The following is a 26,753-nucleotide window of genomic DNA, read 5'->3' on the forward strand; positions in this document are numbered from 1 at the left end:
TACCTTGAAGTAGTGTAGCAATTTGTAGTGACTGCTGAGATGGATGTTCTTTAAGGATATCTAAAACAGTTCTACCTAAACTGTCCTTTATGTTGGCATCAATTCCTGAAATAAAAAAACGATAATGTACTGTGGAAAGAGAAAGATGTAACCCAAAATGTCTCACTTTATAAATGTAGTACATCAAGCTTTGCAAAATGGCTACTAACACCTGTCTCTCCCTATGGAGGAGAGCTGAGAAGGGAGAATCAGGCTATGTTGGATAGGCAGAGAGACAAGCAATGAGGAGATGATGCAGGAGGAATGATGGAATTAATATGAAACTACTGCATGCTGTGGTCAGAGTAACTGTTGCCAAGTAGTGAGAGGTAGTGGAGAAGGAGAGTTGGGTTGTGATACACACACACATACATACACACACACACACACACACATACAAATTAAATACCCAAAAACTTTGTTAATGCAAAGTTAAGGTTTCCCAATGGTGCCTTGTACTCTTCCAGAATGTGGAGAGTTACAAACTTAAACCTCTGAAAATCAGGATACAAAGAGTTAAGGTATATAAGGTTACATTGTGTATACCTTATCTCTGGTCTCTTTGAATGATGCTCCAACACATCAACAACAAATATACTAGCATTCTACCCTTATAGAAACTACAAAACACTTTGGGTATCAAGCACATGAGCACTAGAACAAAGTCAAACACATTCTCTTTGCTAAGGCTAAACTTGTGTTTAGGTGGCATAGCAAAATAGAGCTACCTATATCTGGACTATATTCAAACAGTGAGCCTATTCCACACAAACCACCCCAGATTTCAGATCATCAGAGCTCCTGTGGATGGAGAGGGATGGGGGACTTGTTGCTGATGTCCTTTATTTTTTGAGTGCTGAATCCATACATTTTTGGCTCTCTTCCTGTGTGTACAGCACAACAGACATTTTGTTCTCAAATTTGCCTCTAGTTTGATATGAACTGAGTCACACAAACATTGAGTCTTTGAGTAGAGATGTTACTTTTGTTCCTTCTTGTCTGTAGTATTTGCTTAATCTAAAATAAAGTTAATTTAGACTGTCATACATGCTTCACCCTGTGTATATGTAAATACAAGAGTTGAGGAAGGCTTTTATTCTCCATGTTATAGCAAGTGAAGTCAAGACTTACAGTCAACTTTGTCTTATTCCCTGCAGGCTTTTATATCCTTTTGGAGTATATGTTACCCCAAAAGTGAGTGCTATTAGTGTGGCTAGAAATCCTCCTCAAGTGACATCTAGTGCAAAGGATGCCAATCATATTTCATAAGCAAACAGTTCTGAGCTTTAGGGGCATAGGTAGTGTTGCTAGGTTGCACAAGAGGATTTCTTGGTTCAAACACTGAGGGGCTTGTAGGATGAGTTGGAATCCCTGGGGCAGGTAGGGTGCCAGAGTGAGAGGTACCTGAAAAAGCAGGGGGAAACTCTTTAACAATCCATCTGAAGTAAGCATGAATCCTCTGAGGAGAGAGATCTGCTTTGATCTGCCTAACTCTCCTTACAATTAAGGGGGTCTCAGGAATCTGCCCTTCTTGGGACTCCTTCACAATTGAGGGATTCTTGTAGGAAAGATAGTCTCAGCCTAACCTTGTACCTGTTTTACTTCCTGGTTTGCTACCCACTTGGATGGGTGAAGAACCTGACTTAGGGTCTGTCTTGTATGTGGAAGCCAGATAGAATGGTCACTTCCTGGAAGGAGAGCTGGCTCACTGCATGAGTAGGCTGTTAGTGCATCACACAGTGCTGCAGCAGCACCTGAACACCAGTGTGCAGCTAGAAACTTTCCAAGTCTCGGTGATCTACTCCATGTTCTCTGGAAGCTGATGAGTCCCTAATATGCAAAGTTGACATCACCAAAAATTCTCAACATACATACAATCTCTACCTACTGGCAAGGAGGAACCATACCCAAGCATCTAGGCTAGCACAGCAGATCAAAAAGAAAGCACTTTTTGAAATCAGAAATATGAAGGACACTTGATAGTCTAGAAATCACATGAGAAATGTGGTATACCTGTTTCTAGCAAAATGCGTACTACATCCACCTTTCCAAATAAGGCTGCTTCATGAAGTGCACTCCCCTTTTCTGTCTGGAATAGAACAATATTGATGAATTAAAAACACTAACGTACCAAGGAATCCTTTCAAAAAGTAATATATTTAGACAAAGAACATTTACTTTTTGCTCTTTTAACTATATTAAAAGACTGTTGTCTGGGCAAGAATAATTACCAATAATATTTATTAAAAATCATTCATACAGGGCTGCAACATACAAGAGTAGAGAAAGTTCTATGATAAAGATCACTTAATAACCATATAAAAACAAGATGCAGTAAATAAACAAGATGCAGTAAATAAACATGGCCCTGATTCTGCAGTTATTAGGCAAAATTCCTAGTGAAATCACTGGGAGTTTTGCCTGAGTAAAAATTGCAGGTCTGACAACAAAACTTAAGGTAAGTAAATTAATCTATCTTCATACTACTGCCTATCACAAAAGTATCTGGGTGCCTTCCATACAAAATCAATAGCAATAGTGAAATCCCTAGTGGACCCCAGGGAATCTCTGGCTCTTCTCCATTTTCAAGGTAAAAACTCTACTTAGGGAAAGATTTGTTGGTGTGTGTGTTTTAAATCTGTTGTTGTTTCTTTTTTACTTTTCTTGAGGGGTGTATTTGAGTAGAAAGGGGTATCAGTGTTGTGAGTTTCTCTTATGTTATGGTAGAAAGATTTTCAATGAAAAAATACTTTTATTCTGTATATTAAACTACTGACTTTTGTTATTCCTGACTATAAGAATGTACCAGTCTTGTGACACAAACCATATTCCTTTCAGGGGCAACACAGCATGAAACTTAACACTGAGGGTTACACAGATTTACAATAGCAAGAAACTTAGTTCCACATAAATGGCAAAAACTGGAAATATCTCTTGCTATGGCATTATTTTGAAATAAAACAGAATTTTTTAAAGTGTCAAATGTGAAGACCTTTTTCTTTTACAGCTGATAATGCAAATATAGTAGCACACTTTTATTCTCGATGTTATAGCAAGTAAGGTCAAGACTTACAGTTAACTTTCTCTGTCTTATTCCCTGCAGGCTTTTATATCCTTTTGGAGCATATACTACCCCAAAAGTGAGCACTATTAGTGTGGCTAGAAATCCTCCTAAAGTAATATCTAGTGCAAAGGATGCCAATCATATTTCATAAGCACAATGGACCAAATTCTGCTCTCATTTACATCATTCAAATCTGGAGTGAATCCACTGATTTCAGTTTTCCATGCAGTAAATACAGAGGCCCTAATCGGGATTGAGACCCCATTGTACTAGGTATATAGTAGAAGACAGTCCCTGCTCCAAGTAGTTTATAGCTAAACAGAGAGAATACATAACAGGTGGTCATGGAAAACAACGCGGGAGGGACGGAAAAGAAAACTTTTATAACTTTTACAGGAACACCACAATACAAAGATCACCTAGGTGTACAATTTGCAGGCTCACTTGTGAGCTGCAAGATTTTTTATTAGTTAAGTGTTTTAATTAGGGCTGTCAATTAATCACAGTTAACTCATGTGATTAACTCAAAAAAATTAACCAAGATTAAAAACAATTAATTGTGATTAATCGCATTTATGACAATAGAATACCAATTGAAATGTATTAAATATTTTTGGATGTTTTTCTACATTTTCAATATTGATTTCAATTACAACACAGAATATAAAGAATACACAATGCTGACTTTATATTATTATTTTTATTACAAATATATGGACTGTAAAAATGATAAACAAAAGAAATAGTATTTTTCAATTTTCACCTCATACAAGTACCATAAGGCAATCTTTTTATCGTGAAAGTGTAACTTATAAATGCAGATTTTTTTTGGTTACATAACTGCACTCAAAAACAAAACAGTGTAAAACTTTAGAGCCTACAAGTCCACTCAGTCCTACTTCTTGTTCTGCCAATCGCTAAGACAAACAAGTTTATTTACATTGACAGGATATATTGCTGTCTGCTTCTTATTTATATTGTCACCTGAAAGTGAGAACAGGCATTCGATTGGCACATTTGTAGCCAGCGTTGCAAGGTATTTATATGCCAGATATGCTAAACATTCGTAGGCCACTTCCATGCTTCACCAACCATTCCAGAGGACATGCCTCCATGCTGATGATGCTCGTTTAAAAAAAAACGCCAATTAAATTTGTGACTGTACTCCTTGGGGGGAGAATTGTATGTCTCCTGCTCTGTTTTACCCGCATTCTGCATATATTTCATGTTATAGCAGTCTCAGATGATGACCCAGCACATATTCATTTTAAGAACACATTCACATCAGATTTGACAAAACGCAAAGAAGGTACCAATGTGATATTTCTAAAAATAGCTACAGCACTCGACCCAAGGTTTAAGAATCTGAAGTGCCATCCAAAATCTGAGAGGGACGAGGTGTGGAGCATGCCTTTAGAAGTCTTAAAAGAGCAACACTCTGATGCACAAATTACAGAACCCAAACCACCAAAAAAGAAAATCATCCTTCTGCTGGTGGCATCTGACTCAGATGATGAAAATGAACATGTGTCAGTACGCATTGCTTTGGATTGTTATCAAGCAGCATGGAAGCAAGTCCTCTGGAATGGTCGCTGAAGCATGAAGGGACATATAAAATCTTCAGCACATCTGGCATGTAAATATCTTGCAACGCCAGCTACAACAGTCCCATGCGAATGCCTGTTTTCACTTTCAGGTGACATTCTAAACAAGAAGTAGGTAGCATTATCTCCTGCAAATTGTTACAAACCTTGTTTGTCTGTGTGATTGGCTGACCAAGAAGTAGGACTGAGTGGACTTGTAGGTTCGAAAGTTTTACATTGTTTTATTTTTGAATGTAGGTTTTTTGTACATAATTCTATATTTGTAAGTTCAACTTTCCTGATAAAGAGATTGCACTACAGTATTTGTATGAGGTGAATTGAAAAATACTTTTTTTGTTGTTTTTTACAGTGCAAATATTTGTAATCAAAAATAAATATAAAGTGAGCACTGTACACTTTGTATTCTGTATTGTAATTGAAATTAATATATTTGAAAATGTAGTAAACATCCAAAAATATTTAAAATAAATGGTATTCTATTGTTGTTTAACAGCGCGATTAATCACAATTATTTTTTTTAATCGCTTGACAGCCCTAGTTTTAATATATAAGTAAAGAAGAGATTTTTTTAATGAATCTCTAATAGGCAACGTGCCCAGTTCTTATCATTAGGCAGTTTATTATGGATGTGGTTTGGAGGAGATGATTTAAAGTACAGGGCGGTAGCTTTGCAAGTTGATTCAGGGAGTGTGTTCCACATACAAGTGGCAGAAAAAAGGCTGGGGCATAGGTGTTTGTGGGAGAAATGGACTTACAGGCAATGGACGTTGCCATCATTAATGAAACAGAGTGGGAAGGTGAAAACAGATTGGATAAACAGAGGTAGTTAAATTATGAAGGGCCTTCACAACTATGCAAATAATCCTTGCATGGAACACATTGTACTGTGCAATGTCATTTAAGACTAAGGGCCCAAAGTCTATCACTCACCAAAACCTGTGTATTTTTCATATGTTTCAATTAAAATGAAAACTTCAAAGCATAAACAGTTGAAGCAGATTTGTATTGCCCACTTCTAAATAATTTCAGACTGAAGGACATTGGAAAGACCTGGGAAATGAATAAAATGTGTGATTAATTCAATCCAAAATTAAATGTTGTCTATTATTAGCCCAAATATTTGCTAAGATTAAAAGTGGTCAGGGAGTACAGAAGAGATTAATAAAATGGCTAAAGTAAACCTTCCATTTACACAAATAAATGTTTACAAACACAAAGAAGATTGCAGATACTTCTATAATTGTGTCTCTACATTCTGAGAGTTCTTTACTGCTGATAAAGCTGAATTTGTTTAAAGAGTATGAACATGTACAATTTAATTTACCACATGGGGTTACATTTTTTATATTGTTCTCTCCCAATTAGTGATGCAGAGCAATTTAATGAATACTAAAACAGCTGAGTTCAGTTTTAAGTAACAGACTGGTATTGTATGCTCTGTTCAGTTTAATGTTCTGATAGTAATTATCAACAAAAAAGTATTCAGAGGTTACAGAAGTAATATGTTAAGAATATGGACAGATCCAACTTGGCAATGTACCAGGATGCAGAATGAAAGGAATTTATTGACAGAGAAGATGGATATTGCTGGGGAAATAAATAAATGCTTCACCATGGAGTGAAGAGCAAACATGGCAGAAACAGAAATTGACCCAGCACATAACGTGGAAAGTGAAACAAACTAAGGGTAGCTTCAAAACTGGTTAAGAAAAATTAGAGCACCTGAAGATAAAGGCAATTGTAGGATTCTAACATAGACAGCAAACAAAATGACATTAAAAAGTAGTGAGTATTTTTCATTCCTCACTAAAAACAGGTGAGTTATTATACAAAGGCTAGCAAGAAACTAAAGTAAAACCTATATTTAAAAGAGGATAAGTGTCAAAACTAAGAAACTAAAGTCTTTTAAACACTGTCTGTCATCAGTGTTTCTAGTATGACATCATGTAGAACACTCCAACATCTGCAAAATGCTCAAAAACAGCACTGATTTAAAATGAGAGATCACATATAAGAAATTTCATTAACTTGTTTGAGAATCAGCAACAATAAGGGTCAAGGGTGAAGTAGGCATAAACTGAAGAATGTTTTCAATAAAGTATTTTGTACATTATAATTAGATATTTATATGAAAGTGAATACATATTATATTGATGGTGAAACTGTATAAAATTGACTTAGGAGAATTCAAAACAATGGTGAAATTATTCATTATATAACAAGGGAATATCCCATATCTTGTAGAGATATTGGATAAAAATTCATCCTTGACATAACTCTGTTGATATATATGGCTCTACAACAGGGATGATTTTCAGAGCAAAATACTATTTCTTATGCAAGCCAGCATTAATGCATTTTCAGTCTGTTTCTTCCCCATTCATTTTCTGGAGATGCAAAAGGAGATATATAATCAGAAATACTTTTTGGAGGGATGTGTTACTCCTTGCTCTAGCTTTCTTACTTTCAAATAGTGTAACTAAAAATGATAATCCTGGCAGCCAGCAAGCAATTTTATATTTGAAGTAAAAACATTATTTTACCCCAAACGTAGTCCTGCCATACAAAACAAGAGAAATCACATATATTAGGTAAGAAAGGGTCAAACAGTACATTTCTACTCCTACTCTTTAACTTAGAAGCCAGATCATTTCCCCGCATTGAAGAGTGGATGTACATGGTTTATTGCTATAGTCTTGTATATATTATACCTCCCTGTAGTTTTTTATTTAAAACTGGCACCCTATTACATATGAAATTGTATGCTACTGAAAATAATTATGTTGAGTCAGAAGTTTCAGGAATCTGTTGCAGTACAATTTTGGTGCAGTGAATATTGCTTTGTACTAGGCTTATGTAATAAGAAATCAGAAAATTCAACTCCTGAGCATCCATATCTTTGTCTTTAGAGCTGGACAGACCATTGGAAACTGAAGCTATGTGGCTCTAACCATTCCTACAAAACAAAACAGCTTCCAAGGCAACCTTCACTTAACTGGTGGAGTTAGAAACGTGTGACAACCAAAGAGGTCTAGTGAAGCAGGCAAACCAGTGGATGCAGTTGAACTTGCCAACAGCTCTCTGTTTAAGTTGTGTTTTAGCATTCTTATATATTCTTCATATCTATGTATGTTGAATAAACTGATTATCTGTATATCTAAAGCAAAATCTCAGGCAAACTTATTGTCTCGCTTCCATACTCCGTTTAGCACAAAGGACCATAGCCTCAATAGATGTAAATCAGCATAGTGCCATTGAGGCCAAGGGAGGTAAAGTAATTTACACCAGCTGAGGATGGGGCTATGCCAATTTATATCAGATGAGGATCTGGCCCATACTATACAATTAATTTCATAGCCCCTGGTTCCGGGAAGCATTTAAGCACATGATTAACTTTAAAATAATGGGATTTAAGCAAGGGACACTTTCTTGAATCAGGGCTATAGTATCCAGTTAAGTACATGCCGTAGATTGTAAATATTAGTTTATTTTATACATGACCTTGCAGAATTTCATGATTTCTTTTAAAAATGCCACATAAATGTATTTTAAAACAGAAATGACTGGGAGTTTCATTTATATATAAAGACTGGCAGAAAATAGAACACTAACTTGGCAGCTGACATCCATTCCAGCCTCTAGTAGCACCTGTACAACAGCTTTGTGGCCATTACGTGCAGCAAGATGCAAAGGTGTGTGTTTCCTAGTATTGCAGCTCATCAGGTTTGGATATGCATTGATGATCATCTTCACTACCTGCAGACGCCCATATAGTGCTGCCAGATCCAAAGGAGTTTCTAATTTGTTGTTTCTTATTGTAGGGTCTGTTAGTTCTTCCAGTAAAACAGCAACTACTTCTGAATGTCCATATTGAGCTGCACAGTGCAAAGCCGTTTCATTTTCATTGTTCTGTTAAAAAAGAAAATCTTAAGAAGTTCATGTTCAACAACACAGAATGCTAACTCTGCCTTTACTAACCCATTGTAAATAAAAGGTTTGAAATATGATTCAATTTAAACACTGGGAAACAAACCTACCAAAGTGTTACTAATTTAGCAAGAATGTCTCTAGCCAAGTCTGGTGACCCTCCAGCAATTCAGCTCTGCCCACTCTGGCCCCAGCTATCTTCCTTACCACACTGCTAGTGGAAGGAATTTCAGTGCCTGTTGCCCCTGACCATCTGCTGAGACCTGTTATCTCTCTCTTGACCCAGCTTCCTCTGAAATTACAGTTCAAGATCTTTTGCTGAGAAATGCTTTAACAGCACACTTACTTAATAGTCTGCCCTGCCACAATGGGTCATTTGAAATAAAACCAAAGTTTATTAAGATAGTAAAGAAACACAGAGAAAACTTGGAAAATGAAAATTGTTTAAATAACATTTTAATCATTTAGCATCTCACTATAAATATTGCTGCTAAAGACAACTATAAACCTTTGTGGCAAGATCTTTGTGTGATAATCAGAGTCCAGACACCCCCAGGGGAGAACAGGGGGTTTGAACCCAAAAGAATAAGCTGCTGAATCAACTGATTGTATATATTGTTATTGTGCTATAAAAATATGTGGAGTAAGATCTTTTATGAAAGCATTTAATGTTCTAAACATAATGGTTATTATGAGATATGTATACAGACTGTGGTTATGATTTATGTATTTGTATTTACAGAAAACCATTCTCATAATTTGTAGTGCAGCTTCACCGCATCTCACAGCGGGGTCCTGGGCAGTTAGGCAGGGAGGGGCGGCCTTTTCAACCAGACAAGACTAGCTCCAAGCCCCTATCATTGTACCATCCAAGAAAAGACAAATGATGGGCCATTAGAGTTAATGGAAAGTTATTGAGACAACTGGGAATTCTCCCCAATCTGAATAACCATGAATCATCATGCCGGGAGACGGAGGGGGAGAGGGGGGGAAAGGGCGGAGGGTGGGGGGAGAAACCTTTCAAAAAGGAGAATAGAAATTGAAGCTTTTATCCAGAAACTGTCTGTGAAACACTAGATTCCACCCTACAGTTAGGGGGTAGATTGGCAAAATGTGCAAAGGCAATAGGCAACTTGTATTAGAAAAGGGATTTTATATACAGAAGTGCAAAGCCTGAGGCTGCGTCTTTATGCTTATTTACTGTGCATCTTGTATATGTTAACTCTCCCTTACTATTTCATCTTTGAATATGTGGTTTGTCTATTAAATAAACCTTTTGTTTATTTTTACCCCAAGCAGGTATCTGGTGTGCAAGCTAGGTGGAGCATGCATGCTAAAGTGAGCTGATAACTGGGGGACTCGTCTTCCACAACCAGTTTGGATCAAACACCTTCTTGGGTCCACCTCCTAACCAATATAGAGAATAAGCAATATCCTCTTTGACTACACTCTTCCTGTCTTGTGGACAAACTACAATGGTTGAGATTTTTGAGATCCTTTGTATTCTCTAATGACTCCCTGTGCATCTTTGGTGATACAAGTCTCGGTTAAGAAAACCTTTGTAAACAGTTTCTCCCCAATACCATAACCCAAACCACAAGTACGAGTTATTCATACAGGCCTACATTTTCAAAACGTTGTGAACAAAACTGCACTAAAATAAACAGGCAATTGAAGCCTAATTTTCACGCACACTTACTGCAATTATGTATGCACTTCAGATAATTGCAATAAAATAGCCAATTATGATACATTGTGCATGCAATTCCCTTATTTGCATATGCAATGGAAGTAGTTTCACATAGAAATTAGATGTGTAGTTGCATCCACATTTTGTATGGATAATATTAAAAATGTGGTCCCTAGAAATTTTATAAAGGTTCAGAAGTTTAACATAAAATTATAAATCAGATATAGCTACCCATCAAATATACAATTGAATTTTTAATCTGAAGGGTTATAACTTTTTTAGTCATTCATGGATGATATATAAAAGAATCTGGAATCTCATGTCAATATTTTGATATATTTGTCTGAAAATAATTCAATTCCATTTTCATTAAATCATCTGCAGTTCACACATCTCTAATGATGTGGCTATTTATATTTTCCTAAGGATGATTCAAACAAAATGTGTTAGGCGGCAAACATATAGGTATCTAAAGATACCAATTAGTCCAAAATCCTAATACTGTAGGATGGGATGAAAATTAACTCCTTTTGCATAATGAATACCTGACCTGAATTGTTATATGAGAACATATTTAAAGAAAAATAGATTTTAAAACACTAGTTTTAAATAAGAGCTTCTGTAAACCACAGTTGTCTGAAAAATATTGTTCTACATTTTTTGTATAAACACCCATGTGCCCACTGGCAAAAGTAAAACTATACTTGGATTAAAGATAAAACAAACTGATTTTGAAATTAAAAAAACAGTCATTGCTGAACTAGAAATAGATCCAATTTGGAAAAGATCTGATATTAATTAAACAATATATATCTGCTGACAGAACAGGTAATATATATACTGTGTTATACCTTTAATTAACCTTAATAATACAAAATAACCCCCCTTCCCCACCAAAAACTATCAGCGGATGGAGTAATTCATGAATGAGAGACAGAATAATTACATTTTAAAGAGAGAGCTCCAACCTATTTTGGAACCCTGTACAATATATATCTATCTAATTTGACAGACTTTAGTATTTCCCTGAAATACTCTATCCTTCAAGCAAGTAGTGATACTAGTGGGGAACAATCAGTGGGTTCTTACAGAGTCAGAATACTCTGAATGTATGAGGGGTGGGAGAGATTCTCTAGAGAGAGAAGACAGGATTTGTATAGAGTAGTTCCACCCAACTTGTCTGCCCATCCTCGAGATAAGATCTGAACTGAACTTAATGTATTTTTGTTCATTTCTGTGTTAATAAAATCAACTCCCATGAAGGAAGGAGTTTGGACTCTACATAAGGTGTGGACTGTATTTGAAAACATGTTGGCAATGGCATGCTCATCACCAAGGATTGAATCATCCCACCAGATCTGTGCATTGAAGAAAAAAGGTGGGGGTGGTCATCCACCTCGACAGCACTGTTTCCCTGGCATTTGGATGCCACAGAATGCACTCTGCAAGGTGATATTGGGGAGGGTGTGGAGACTGGTTTGGCTGGAAGAGAAACAGGGGGAAGGTCAGAGGAAAAGGGGATTACCGTTTCCAGCCCCATGGAATTCAGGTGGAAAAAATAATACAGCCTGAATCTGTATTATATTTTCCACTGAGCCCCCTCCTGAGGATCCTGAAAACAGCCTTGCCAGGATGTGGTTGAAGTGGGAGAGTGCGGGGGGGATGGAAGACCAGGAACTAGAGCCAGTGAAGCAGCACTGGGTATCCATACAAACAGCCCTGACCTTCTATGACACGTGCCAAACTGTTGAGATCCACCAGGCAGGGTGGGACAAACCTTGCTCTCCAGTGAAATAATGAGAAGGAACTTTGCAAGGGGATCCTTACAAACTTCCTGCCCCAGAGAGCCCTCATGTTTACCATAGGAATAGTAAGTAAAAATCTAACATGGCTGTGAACCACTGAGGCACGTGACAACAAGGACTTAGAGACATCAAAAGCATGAGTTGGTATACATACTAGACAAATAAATGGGTGATCCTAAATGGATCACATTCACCTCCTGCCATATAACAGGCTGACAGTGCTTGCTTGGAGCACTCCACCCTGTTATCAAGTGTTGATCCTGCTGGAAAAAGTTAAGCAGGTTCTTCTGAGTCACTCAGGCAAAGGGCTTATTACTCTATCTGGTTATAATGGAGTCGGGAGTGTCTTTCTAAAAAGGGGTAATGGCTGATTAATCCTGTAGTAGGAACCCTCTGGGCAGCTATGACTGGAGAGAACTCTTGAGCTTGATGTTAATTTCTTTGTTAAAGCCATGCCATAGAAAGGTATTTGTTTTTGACTCTTTTGGTGTGCAGACTTTGTTTTACAGTAAGTTTAGAAAGACACCTGCCCTTCTTCTTTCCTTGCTTCGGGAATGGACCAGTAAACTAAGGAAGAGCAGTGAAAGGGCCATGTACAGCCCATATATTTCCACACAAACAGCCCGCCTCCATCCAAAAACAAACAGAAATCAGAATTCACCCCATGCCCAATACAGTCAAGTATTTTTTTAAATTAAAAATCCAGAGTATTTTAAGACAGACTAAAGACCCAATCTTCTCCTCACTCCTCCAATAACTCTCATTCACCGAACTATTCCAGCCCAGAGCAAATTTAAAGAGTTGTGAAAGTGGGACCTTGAGAGCTTGCTTATTTGAGCTCTCTAATATGAGGTCTGCATTTTTACAAAGATTTGTGTGCTTCTTTCAGTTTGTTTATTTAGGGGCTTCCATAGCTGTTTGAACTTTCTGCTGACTATCTCGCTTTGTCGAGGAATAGGGTTCCATTACCTGCTAAGGCCTGGTCTGCCCAGAAAACTACAAATATTTTATGACAGATCAACCACTGGGTGATTTAAATACAGAGATGAGAATAATGTTAACCTTCAATTAAGAAAATGTCTGCATTTCCACAACTATTTTCTGCTCTTGGATGCATATATGTGGCTTCCATTAACTTATCATAGTTTTCTGGAGAACATAAACGGGGGTGGGGTAGGTTGGAAAAGGGACGATCTGGGCTATCTAGAGATCATGAGAGAATGGTGAAAGGTTGTTTTCACATAAACTAGCTTTGGACAGTTCCCAGTAAGAAAACCTAAGTCCAGTGGTTAGCCAGAATAGAAGATCAAACAAACCAGCACAAGGACATTTAAGAGAACTAAGTATCTGTAGACTAAGTATGTTTACAATAGAAATGTAGTAAAATTCCAGAATAATCTACCAGATGCTACAAATGCCAGTTGCAAGAAGAAAAATACGTTTAAATAATCATTTAATTAAGAGCCGAGGGCCGTTTACTCTTGTTACAAGATATTTTGTTTCTCTTCACTTCTCTCCTTTAGAGCAGCAGCTATCTCATATTAAGATACCGAGCTTTTTTAATCAATGACACTTAGCTCTTGTAAGTGCAGTTCAAGTTGCTTTATGCATACCCTGAATGCAGCAGAGGTCAAGCTTTGGAGAAGACAACCCACATCTTCATTTAAAAATGGAGGGTGGAGGGAAGAATAGAATTTTTTTTATTAAATACAGAATTCAAAAAAGACATTTTCTTAGCCTATTTTAGGCTTGATCCTTGCACCCACTGAAGTCACTGAAGTGACATCAATAAGAACATGTAATACCTATACCTCATTTTGATGATTCAGGGGCCCCAATAAATGTATCAAAAGTTAATTATTAATATGTTATTACAGCAATAAGGACCTCTAGCACTCCTTTTCCTCACCTTATAGCAAATTTTTGAACAGGTACTAGAGGCACTACAGAAATATAAAACAAGATGACTTTTGTAATAAAAAATACAATCTGATGCACTGAAGCATGCTGCTCTAAATTAAATGCATAAAGTTCTGGAAAAGTCTGTGTCAGATGCAGAGAAAAGGGCAGAGACAGTTACAGACTGTAGAGAGGAAAATTACCTAGAAACATCATCAGTGTCCAAATCATTTCTTTAAATGTGTTAATATTCATATTTTGTCAATAAATGTAGAAAGATCACAATTTTGAACCAGGTAGTCATCCTCCATATCTTTCATTTTTTATACCTGATTATGTTTTCACGCTTTTCTTGAACTACTCACATTTACATATTGAGCTATCTGGTGGCTGTCCTTTGGTGCGTGTTAACTTTTTAAAAAATATATTTTGGCTTCTGAATATATGTACATATTTTTATGAGAAATCATAATCGCCACAAAAAATGCTTGAATAGATGGAACTATATTGATGAAAGTATTAGCCTGAACATATATTGACAATTATATATTTTATAGTACCTATAGTTTTAAATGATATATGATGCATTAATTTATTAATGAATCCAGATCTCTCATTTGTCAGTCTACAGCCAAATTATAGTTTAAACATTTTCAGCATTCCACATCAGTTTGGTTTAAACATTTTTCTGTTTTGCAATATCAACCCTCTTACATTTTGTAACTCAATCTACATACCTTTCACATTAGCTAAAATATATCTATGTAAATAATGCCTTCACTAATCTTAATCATATATTATTTGCCCTACAGTATTCGATCTATGTTTATTTTGGAGAGTTGTCAGTCTACATTTCCCTCTCCCCCATGATTGTCATGCAATTGTTGGCCTCCGTACTGGTTTTAAGACATAGTTTTATATAACTGGAACAGTAGGGGGCATTCAGAGCTTAAAATGCTGGATATGATTCTATAATATTAGCAGATTATATTTTAAATCTGTAACAAATACTTCTGCTTACTTATAATACCATATATAAAATCTATTAATTGATATGTTTTGTGTATGTAATACTATTATGTAGGACATGCTGCTCTCATTTGCTGTACATCTTTGATTCTTGCTCTGTTCTTTAATATTGTTTTCTTTTCAAAAATATTTATTTTACATAACATTGCAATAAACTATGTGACAAGTAAGGGTATGTTACAAAAGTAATGTAAACAATTTTTAATCATAAGCAAAAGTATCCCTTTGTGCAGAAAAACCCAGAGAAGAGAAAATATTAATGTAAGCCATGCAAAAAACGGACTTTGGGTGGGTGAGTGAGATATGTGATGGCCAAGAAGTGGCAGAGAGCATGGCTATAAAACAAGGAAGAGTCTGAGGATGTGTGGGAAATTATATATTCAACTCCACAGATCTTGAGGCATTTATGTGAAATACCATCCTCTCTGTGCTTCACTCAGACCCCTACCTTTCTGACAGCATAGCCAGGTCAGTTGCCTTGCCACACTGCCATTGGCTACCTGGCTGTGATTGTGCCTTACTTCTCCTTCCAAGGGAAGAAGAAGCTGCATGGAAGACTTAATGCTGCATGGAACATTAAATAATATGGCAATTTGCCATATAAATCCATAGACTCATAGATATTTGAGTTGGAAAAGATCTACAGTATATGGTTGTCAAGTCTAATCCATTGCCAATGAGGGCCTGTTCCCTACAGTATATTATCGAGTGCTCCTTCCAATCAGTTTTAAAACCTGTCAAACTATAGTGCTTCCACTTCTTTCCTTGGGGGACTGTTAACAGATCGCACCATGGTTTTTTTTCTTATTTTCACCTGATTACTTCTAATTACATCCCTCTGTACCACATTAAAAAATGGTCTCTCTCCTTGTTACTCCTATCAAGAATTTCTAAACAGATATCATGTATCCCATTTGGTATTTTGTTTTTCAAAATCTTATTTTTCTTCCACAAGCCTAAGTATTCTTATTTTGTTACTACCTGCCATTTGCACCAGAATTATATTTAATCTCATTTCATATGTTTGAGCATTAGTTTGTGAGGCCTAATAACTATTTGAATCCCCGTTACCTATAAATTAGCTGTATGTGATTTGGCCAAGACAGCATGGGATTCCCATGATTGTTAGGTGTAGACAAAATAACGAACAACTAAATTACAGGATTTTTTGAACTCTCTAGGCCCCCCATTCCCCTCCAGTTTGATTCCTCTCTATCTGAAAGAAAAGTTGTTAGCCTACTCTTGCTAATAGTGAGTGTCTGCTGCAATAAATGTTCCTTAGGGAGGGCCTCTGTGATGGCACAGACTACACACACACACAAATAATCAGCTAAATGGGTTTAAAATTCATTTCTCTGTAGTCAACAACACAAACCATGGGTTCCATATAGCAGCATACTACAAACCCTGGGGGAGGGCCAGCCAGGACACCTAAAATTAATCTGAGCAGAGGGCACAGGGAAAGGGGAGGGACATAGAATAGGAAGACTGAGTTTCCATTCCCATTCCATCCCGAAAGAGATGGAAGCACAGCTCTAAGCACTCTGACTGATGTGAGAAAATGCTGTTAGTGCTTAGTAAAGGTATGGAAAGAGAATGCCCAGTTGCTGCTTTGCATAGCTCATCAACTATCATTTCTCCTCTTTCTGCGCAGGAGATGGCAACAACCCAAGTGGAATGGGCCCAAATTCTGATCTGGCACAGGGTCTCAGCTGCTGCACAGGCTTCTTGAGAACCGGATTTGTTCCAGCTGGCTATGACATAGCTTTACACTCTCTCTCCCTCTTTAGACAGCTAATAAAAGATCAAACAGTCAGTCCACACTATGGAAGTATTCATTCCTGGTTAAGTAAAACTTAAAGCTGCTTCTCAAATCTTAGTTGTGCCACATTTTATCTTTGCCTGGAGACAGAGTCAGAAATTTGGGAAGGAAATATCAAATGAAAAGGGGACAAAACTGAGGGAAGAAAACTGGAGTAAGTCCTAACTAATACCTTATCCCTGTGAAAAGTTAACTATGGTGGATAGCAAGATAAGGCCACCGTTTCTACAACCTTCATAGCTGAAGTTGTTTCTAATTAGATTGTAAGATTTTTTGGTCTGGACTGTGTCTTCTTAGTGTCTAGCAAAATCCTGATCAGGGTCCAGAGGCACTATAATAATGCACATAATATGTTTATTTAAATGGTACTAGAAACACCACTTCCAAGGTAAAAAGATGTTGGTCTGTTGCACCGAATGGCTTAAAATGATGGTTTACCTAGTTTCTCTAGTACAAGAGGGAGAAACTAAGGACCAAATGGGAGTCTCAGTAAGTGAATGTTTCAGAATACTAGACACTAGAGGGGAAGTGCTCACTGTCCCATCGTCTACCATGTCATTTACTGCACTAAGGGACAAGATATTAATACTGGATAAGTCACTTGTTCAAGGATGGAAAAGTAGTAACCCTTAGTGTAAAATCCAGAAGGTTTGAGTTTTATAACATAGGAGGGAAACCTTGTTTTCTGAGAGGATAAAATATTTTTATTTACCCCAAAAGTAGGGTAAATATTTTACCCCAAAAGTGGATGCTTTGAGGACCATGATTCCAGAAGGAAAGGTCTCCCCACCTATGCCATCAGGAACGAGCTTAATGTGTTAGCTGTCAGAAAGAGAGCAGGGTGTTTGATTTCATTTAAACTATTAATTGCAAGCAAAATCTTTGAGAGATTTCCCATCATTTTTAGGGTTAGTGGCACAAGATTCTAGATTCCGCTTGATCAACCAGTAGATGGAAGATCTGAATACGTAGGAAGAATCATTAGGAGCCAAGAAGTGAATGGGACTTTGATAAAAAAAAATCTTTCTGGTAACTTCCACCACCATTCTATCTAAGGAATCCTTGAAGGAGACATTGGAATCCAAGATTAAATAATCTATCTTTGACCAGTGCAGGACTATAAAATCCACTTGACAGGTCAAATAACCTGTAAATTCCTGAGGGAGCTACTGTGGCGCTTATAGCTAGCCGGCCCAGGTCACAACCCCAAAGAAGTGTTAATTGTACCCATTCACTTGTGAGTGGATATCAAAGAGATGTTAAATGAATTGGTAGGCATAAAACCCATTCCCTGATGTTGATAAGAAATCAAGGGAAATGTATTGATGATTGTATTGTTTTCATCTGTCTGTATCCTGTACTTAATTAACCTTAAGATCAAAGATGTGTATACTCTGCATGAAACTAATGAATATTACCTGTATTGTTTTCACTTATCTATCTCTGTTATAATGAATGGCTGGCAATTACCTTATGTAAATCTGTGTAAGTGGATTACATGTATATGCATGGGAAGTAGAAGGTTAGTGTCAAAGAGTAGGTCATTGAGTGTCCCACATTGGGAAATCTATGGACACATGCTATGCTGGGAACATCTGCCAAACTGTTTTCAGCTTGTCTTGCTGTGAGCAAGATCTATAAAATACTAGATCCTGGGAGAGATTGTTCATCTCTGGACTGCTTGGGTTCTGACAGGGGAATCTTATGCGATTGGATAGAGGACCCCAAAATTATTTTGGGAAACCTTGAGGAACTTATGGAAAGCAAACAGACACTACATCTCTATCATTTGGACTACAACTCTGATTCCACTGTAATGTAGTTTTATCTGCGTTAACCTCTCAATAACTCTCTTTTTTCTTAGCTAATAAATCTATGGTTTAGTTACTAAGGATTGGCTACAGCATTGTCTTTGGTGAGATCTGAAGTATACCTTGACCTGTGGGTAAGTGACTGGCCCTCTGGGACTGGAAGTAACCTAATGCGTGGTGAATTTGGTTTTAATAATCTTTCATAATAAAGTCCAGTTTGTCTGGGTGGTGAAAGGGGGCTGGAATGCTTAAGGGGACTGTCTGTGACTCCAAGGTAAAACTAATATAGTGATGCAGGAGTACACTTTTGTTACTGGCTTGGTGAAATCTAATGATAGAATATACCACCACTTTGGGGTGTCTGCCCTATTTTCTGACAGTCAGTCCTGAGTTTGGCATTTTTAGCTGTGAGCCACTCCAGGCATTGTGACAGTTACATCTTCTGAACAATCTTGTTTGTCATCCATGAAGGTAAATGCTGTCTACATAAAATTTCAGGCACAGGGCAAGCTTTTTCTTGCTTTTCCATCCCCAGGAAAAGGGTGGCTCTGAAGGATCCAGTTTCTCCTCTGGCCTTCCAAGTCTCATAGGTTCAGACAGTCCTCAGTCCATTTTCCCAGTCTTCATTTGAGATTCCTTGCTAAATCAGCAAGCTGCACTTCAGGCTCAGTCTGACACCTCACCTTCCTGAGGAGGAAACTGGGGAGGCTGGTGGCACAACAAAACAACAAGACTTAGGGAGTGCCAAAGCCTGGGCACTTATACTTATGAATTTAGTCTTAGGGGCTGAGGCAAATAATTGTCTGAACAACGTTACGGAAGTTTCCAAGGAAGGTCTTAGCCAGACTCTTAGGATTTTTCTCTGGAGGATAGAAAAAAGAATTTTTAAAAAGCATAAGCCTTCATGAAGCATTCATTACTTCACCTAATGACTGCTGGGGGTAGGGACATAGATTGAAAGGGGCTGACAACTCTTACCTCATCTTCTGACTCATCTGTTCTTTCAGGGAGGGCCTCTTCTCTAGCAAGTGAGTTCTTCTTGCATTTGTGCAGGCTAACAGGGATGGTTTGCCCTTTGGCGGGGACCTGCAGAGCCTCAGTAAGGCCAGCAGCTGTTCATTATTCCTTTGTGCACTGGCAGCAGCTCCTAGCAAATCATTACTTCAGGAAGCAGATTTAGAGTACAGCTGGTCAAAATTTTTGTCATGAAAAATTTTAATTTGGTTTGATTTTTGTAATGAAAAATTTAATAACAAATTAAATGCAATTTTTATTTCATTCAGAAAAGGAAGGAACTCCCCCTCCCCCCCAAAAAGACATGCAATTTTTCAGTTTGAAGCAAAATGAATATTTTCATGTAGTTCATTTTGAATGTTTTTCTTAAAAATGAAAAAACACAAAATTTCTAATGAAATGAAAACTTTCCATTTCTTTCTAATTTTTTCATGAAAAAAATCAACATCTTCTCCAACCAGCCCTACTTCTCAAAGTGTGCTGACAAAGAACCCAGGAACTATAAGGAAGCCTGAGAAGTCTCTTCAAGATGGTGGCCAGGTTTAGCCATAGAAATTATCTTGCTTCTTTCTTTCACAGAAGCAGCACTCACACTGCAGAAGAGTGCATCACATTGACAGTGTGATAATCCCGTAACTCAACTAGTCTTGTCCTTGTTAGGTGCTGGTTCCAGGTAGTCAGGCATTGTGGATGGAGCAGAGATTGAAGCCAGACATAGGGGTCCGGACTGGGATAAGGGCAATGCTGGCACCAGGGTCCAAGCACAGGCTGGGGTCAAAACTGAAATCAGAGTCCGTAGACAAAGCCAAATGAGTATTGTAGCTGAAATCCAGATACATGCCAAAAGTCAAAGATGGATGGTCAGAGTCCAAGGGTCTGGGGGTGAGGAGGCAGATGCAAGCTGGAGCGGGTGTATAACAGATCTGGAACACGATCAGAACAGCCCACGGACAAGGCTGGAATGGGGCCTAGGCAAGGCTGGGGCAGGAACAGGAACAGGAACCATCTCCAGAGTGGGCTGGGAGTCTAGAGAATCTGTTATACTGCAAGTCACTGAGAGGTTTCCTGGCCAGGTAGTGCCATTAGACAGACTAATTTACAGCTCTGGTGGGATTAGGAAAATACCTTGAGCCTGGGGGTCAGTTGATATGGTTTCTGCTCAAGGATCGGCTGCTGTCTGGCCACTAATCCCACAAGTGCAACTATTATGAAACATGCATAACAGCCACAGAGGGTCTTGCAGCAGCTATATCACCAGCTAACAGCCTGTTGAATAGACCCTGCCCCCTACCTACTATGGTATCTTTTTTGCCAGCATTTGCCATACCTCTGAAGGGATGGATCATTTAGCCCCTGTTATTCATATATATATACACATACCATATTTGTTTGTAGTATATGTATGCACAATAAATTTGTCTTATGTTACATTCCAAATAGATAGGAAAATATTGTAATTTACTGCATAAAAGTTTTTAAGGAAGTGAATATGTTATAAGTGAGTATGTTGCTCATTGTACTTGTATTGTGAAAGCTTGTTTTGCCTTCAAAAGGACTCTAGAAACAAATAGCAATGTCTCAATCTTCCTTAAATATAGTTTCTTTAGTGCCTATGCCCAATTCAGCAGAAAATATATTCTGCAAATGCAACATGGAAGACTTTACCAAACCCAAAATAAGTTTCTAGAGCATTAAATTGCATGGAAAACAGACATATTTTGCTGAATCTGGCTGTAACTCTGTCAAACCTAAACAATACTTACTTTTATTTTCTGATGACATAAACAAAGATTTTTAATCACTTCACCTGTTCATTCACTCTGGAGTGTGATGGCCCATGATGGATGAGAATCTTCACAATATCTACATCTCCTTTCCAAGCAGCCAAGTGTATAGGAAAATAACCTTTGTTATCTGCCACATTAGTTGATGCTTCATACTGAAGTAATTTGAGAACTATATCCCTGGAAAACAGGGGGAAGGAAGGAAAAAAGCTAAAAATTGAGAGGACAGCTTGTTTTATAAAGTTTGTACACATTGTCAAAATGTTTATTCTTAATAACAGATGAGCCAAATCCCACAGTCATTCATGCAAACCTACTGAAATTAATTTGCCTAAGAACTGAATACAGATTGCAAAACATAGACCAAAATGCTGAATTTCATGTTTCTTCTTTATTTTATTGACTGAATAAAGAGGTTACTCACTGACAATAATGCTGGTTCTTTTAATGCATTGCCTCCACAGAGACACACTGTAAGACACATGAGCCTATCCACATAGTCACTGAACCTTTTAAAACAGTAGCTGACAGTAAGAGAGCACATGCATGTCCCTCCAGACTTATATTGCACAGAATGAAGATATAAGAATCCCACTCCCTAGTTTCTCTTCCCCTTCAGAAGTCTTGCTATGAGTTGAGCTCTGAAGCACAGTGCAAGAGTGGAAGGCAGTTTATTTAGAGTACGAGAGTTACTCTTGGTAAGTAACCCCTTTTTCTTCTTCATGACATTGCCTCCACAGAGTCCCATAGCAAGAGATCATCTAACGATACCACACTTGGGTATTTACTAATCTCCCTGGAAATCCTGTTTTCATTTTTGGCTTCTTACTCTCCATTTCCCAAGATCAACGAGGAACAAAACAACTTTATTATTTTTTCATCTATATCTTGTTCCTGTTAGCATTTTTAAATTGTAATTTGTAGGGATTTACCATACTTTATAATAAGAGATTAAATAGAAGGTGCTATATTAAGCCACTGATTTTTAAGCAAAATTCCATATTGATTTCAATAGGAAGTTCTGCTTAAAAATGATAGTATGGTATGAGCTACAGTTCGCAAGTATGCTAAAAAATAAATCAGTTGTGTCCTACCTTTAAATTTGTCTTCTCATGGATGGAATGATCTTCTGACAGCCCTGAATAATTAACAAGTTAACTACACCCATAAGCTAGTAGAGGCAGTTCTTGACAAGCAAACATTGGCTCTTTAAGCAGGGCTGGCTCCAGGCACCAGCGAACGAAGTAGGTGCTTGGGGCGGCCAATGGGAAGAGGCGGCACGTCCGGGTCTTCGACGGCAATTCGGCAGCAGGTCCCTCGGTCCCTCTCAGAGCGAAGGACCCGCCGCCAAGGAATGAAGTGGCGCCATTGAGCTGCCGCCGAAGTGCCGCCGATCGCGCTTTTTTTTTTTTCCCCCTTCGCCGCTTGGGGCGGCAAAAAACCCTGAGCCAGCCCTGTCTTTAAGAACTGGCAGTATCAAAAATCTTAGGAGTACTTTCAAAGCAGACTGCAAAAAACATTATTTAATACATTAAGAACTTAGGACTTGACTAAAAATACAGGCAAATGCAAACCCTGGGGAAATAGTTGTGGTCCCTAAATCTGTCCCAAACACGGCAATAAGAACAATGGCATACTGTCAAAGAGACTGGACAAAGGAGGGAGAAAACCTACCAGTGACTGAGATACACCCATATCTTGCCACTGAAAGAGCACTGCTGCCTTCAGAAGAAGACATGACAAATCTGGCACAGAGAGGCCAAATAAAGGCTGTGCAGTCTAATGGACTTGGGTCTTGAGTGACATCTTATGCTGGGCTTTACCTACCACTGAGAAGGTCAAACTGTGAAAAAAGGCCACAGGAAGCAAGGTTAGCCCTACCACTTCTTTGATCCAAAAGAGGTGGACCCAAGAAACAAGTCCAATCACTGCTCTGTTTCAACTACTTCCTGGTGGAAGCAAATGGCTGAGAGGTTTGGCATGATGTGGGCTCTTAGGAGGCCAACACTTTGACATCCAACAAAAATGTTTCTTGAACTGCCTCAAGTGGCTGATGGGCATAGTTAACCTAGGAGTTGTGCTTCAGGACAATAGCAGAGCCACTCGATTGAGAAAATATAATATGCTGTTTAAAGTGTAGCATACTGTACTAGTAAAAAGTTAAAAAACATAGAAGATAATGAATGGAGTACTGCAGCAATTGGGATTAGGTTCAATATTTATTCTATAAACAAAATATTTTGATCAAAATACAACTAAGATGTAGTAGTAAATAAATACATATTTTATACTTTTGTTTTCTCCAAATCAGATGAACCAGCAAATGATGTAGACCAATGAAATCAAAATTCAGGGAAAGCTATAGTGTTTATGAGCATGGATAGCTCAGAAGTTGCAGTTTGGGCAGATACAAATTAATGAAGTCAAAGGGGATAAAAGTTGCCTAAAGAGTATACTTTTAACTGAACACTAAGCAATAAAAAGACCTGGGAGTGATAACAAACATACCAAGAATGATTTCAAATAGAAAATAAGGACGTACAATAGAAATATTGGATGGCCATAAATGACATCTTAAAGGAATGTATTATATCATCCCCTGAATAACTTCTTAGACTACTAGTAGGCTGCAGTACACAATGATGAACACTGGCAGTAAAAAAAGATGATTGGTGAGATATAAAAGGTACAGAATAGAACAATGATAGAAATGATAGAATGAACTGGTAAAAAAGTGTAATTAGAATAGTTCTGAATTTGATTTGAAGGCATTTTTCATGCTCTAGGTCTCCCACAGCACTTTACAAAGTACTGAGTTTGCTACTGATAGGGCAATTATTGTGAGGTCTAACATAACATATTACGCATTTGGTGGTAAATAACCTCTATGTTCTGGCCAACGTTTCTTCTTTTGCTAAAATAGACTTTGATGTTCAAAGTTGTTTGTTATCTTCTACTCTTTCAAAGAGTGCCAAGGTAACCTTAACTTACTACAGACATCTATCAAAAATGTAAGGAATGGATGTCTTTCTAACAGCTCATTTGAAGAGTATGTACTGTGGATGCCATGAAACTGATAGGATAAAAGCTGTTTTGATAGGACACAAGAATCAGAGGTCATGGACTAAAGCTAAAAAAATAGCTTTAAAGGAGTTTAAGAGAAATGTTCTATATAAATGTGAATAACCACATTAAAGCAATGTTAAAGGTATGTATTTAAAATCACAAACAAACAATCAGAAAATGTCAAAATTAAAACTCCAGTAACAATGTTGATTCGGCTCCATTGTGCATCCTGTATATTTTATAGTAAATACTAATGTATTTATTATAACCTACAAGCTTAACCAGAAAAAGGCAGGAACAGACAATGCAATATATCTGCAATACAGCCAATTAATGTTGCTGTAGAAAATGCTATTTTTTTAATTTTCTGACTATTTGTGATTTTAATTTGCAACCCTAACATTTTAATGTACCTTTTGTCATTTCATTTCTTTTGCTATTTAAAATTAAAAGGGAAAAAAGACATTGTCTTTGTTTAATTTTACAGTAAATTGTTTTCATTTACATGTGAAATTCACAAAAAAATTTATTGAGGTGAATGGAAAGGGGGAAGAGTTAATTTCCACACTTGGTGGTTGTTTTTTGTTTGGCTGGAGACTGTTTTTAACAGGTTTACATTGTGACAACTCTTTTGTTTCAACACAGAGAGATATTTCCTTTTTTGAAAACATAGTAAAAGCTGGATATTTGGAAAATACTATTGAATGTAACAAATATGCAGATACCCAATCACAGGATCTTCAGAAAAAATGCACTCTTGTTTTGTTTTCTGTCCCTGATGATAAGACAGGCAGTGTTTTTGGACAATTTTGAAACCTGTGTGTACCAGTTTGATATTTACAATTTCCCTCACATAAATTTTCCCAGCAGATGCTCCTGCTTTGCTCATCCCTTTGCTCAAGGAAGCAGCTGTTCTCTTCTCTGTCAAAATGGGCAGCATAAATGTGCATTGTGATCTCTCAGAGTGGTCACGGGGAGACTGAGGCTTCATTAGGTATTCCTAACTCTTACCAAATTATAATGAGCATGCTCAGAATTGATTTTGAAGTCAGTCGGAGTTGAGGATGCTCTACAACTGTCAGGAGGTACTTATACCCCATAGGATTGTGCCGTATGTCTATACCAACTCTCAAGTTTCAAATTCTAGCCATTTTTGCTGTAATCCTATTTTTAAAAAATCCTGTCTAAACCTGCCTTTGACTTCAATGGAAGTAGAGTTAGGTTAACAATGATTGTGTTTGAAAATAATATCCTAAACCTCTGAAAGAAAAAATAGTGTAATCTATGAAAACACTAACTAAATAGATAATGTAAATAGACCTAAAGAGGCAACATACCCTCCTTATGTTGGAGAATGCTAATATGTTATTATGATTAGCCTGAAGTCTATGGCTGGTTCTGCATATCATTGCAACATTTATGCTTCTGCTCAGATTTTCACTTTTTAAAGTAGCAAAGCGATGGTTTGTGTTCAATACTCCCATATTTTCTGAAATATTCACAGCTACACTAAAAAAAATGGGCAGTTTTTGCAAGCTAAGCCTTGGTCTTCTGACAACTGGGAATACACAGTTGCACAAGGAATAAATCATAAGAAAAGGCCCATGATGTTTCTGTTTTTTCAAAGTTTAGTGGACTACATTAATTACTTTGGGCTAATTCCAGGGAGATAAATGACAGTAATTGACTATTCTGAACCTAGCTCCAGGAGTGAAACTTGGAGGATTCACAATACTGACCTTAGCATTATTTTCTCTTACGTCTGTTAATTTAGAAATAAAATTAGCACTTATGGACTGTAAGACGAATATGATCTATGGTAATATTAGAGAAATGGCAGGTTTGTGTAATACAATTAATCACACATAATAAATACCCTGTCTTTCCTATCTTACTTCACCTTTCTTCAGCCAAGAGTGTAACTATTTGTGAACAAAATAGACTTAGGAATACAATAATTCGGGGTCTATGTTATTTTATTTAGATCTGATCCAAAGCCCACTGAAGTCAATGCAAGTCTTTCCATTAACTTCAATAGGCTTTGGATCAGGCCCTTATCTCCAGTCTTGATGGCCAACTCTTCTTCAAACTATGAAAAGACATGACAGTATTAATAGCCCCAATTTCAAATGGGGTAATCAACGCAGAGAGGCTAAGAGATTTGCTCAAAGACAAACAAGAGACAGTGGAACAATCAAA

At 37.4% G+C, this 26,753-nt stretch overlaps 1 protein-coding gene across 1 annotated transcript in view; it reads right to left on the bottom strand.

Annotated features, from left to right (window-relative positions):
• The window catches only part of ANKS1B (ankyrin repeat and sterile alpha motif domain containing 1B), a 757,754-nt gene that overhangs the window by 625,277 nt on the left and 105,724 nt on the right, over positions 1 to 26,753 (bottom strand). The window contains exons 3-6 of the mRNA XM_034778452.1: positions 21,512 to 21,668; positions 8,320 to 8,616; positions 2,053 to 2,128; positions 4 to 105 (exon numbers count right to left, since the gene is read on the bottom strand). Of these exons, the coding sequence (XP_034634343.1) occupies positions 4 to 105; positions 2,053 to 2,128; positions 8,320 to 8,616; positions 21,512 to 21,668 (632 nt within the window). The remainder of the gene's footprint in view (positions 1 to 3; positions 106 to 2,052; positions 2,129 to 8,319; positions 8,617 to 21,511; positions 21,669 to 26,753) is intronic.

Source organism: Trachemys scripta, chromosome 1, assembly GCF_013100865.1.
Source record: "Trachemys scripta elegans isolate TJP31775 chromosome 1, CAS_Tse_1.0, whole genome shotgun sequence".
Classification (NCBI taxonomy): domain Eukaryota; kingdom Metazoa; phylum Chordata; order Testudines; family Emydidae; genus Trachemys; species Trachemys scripta.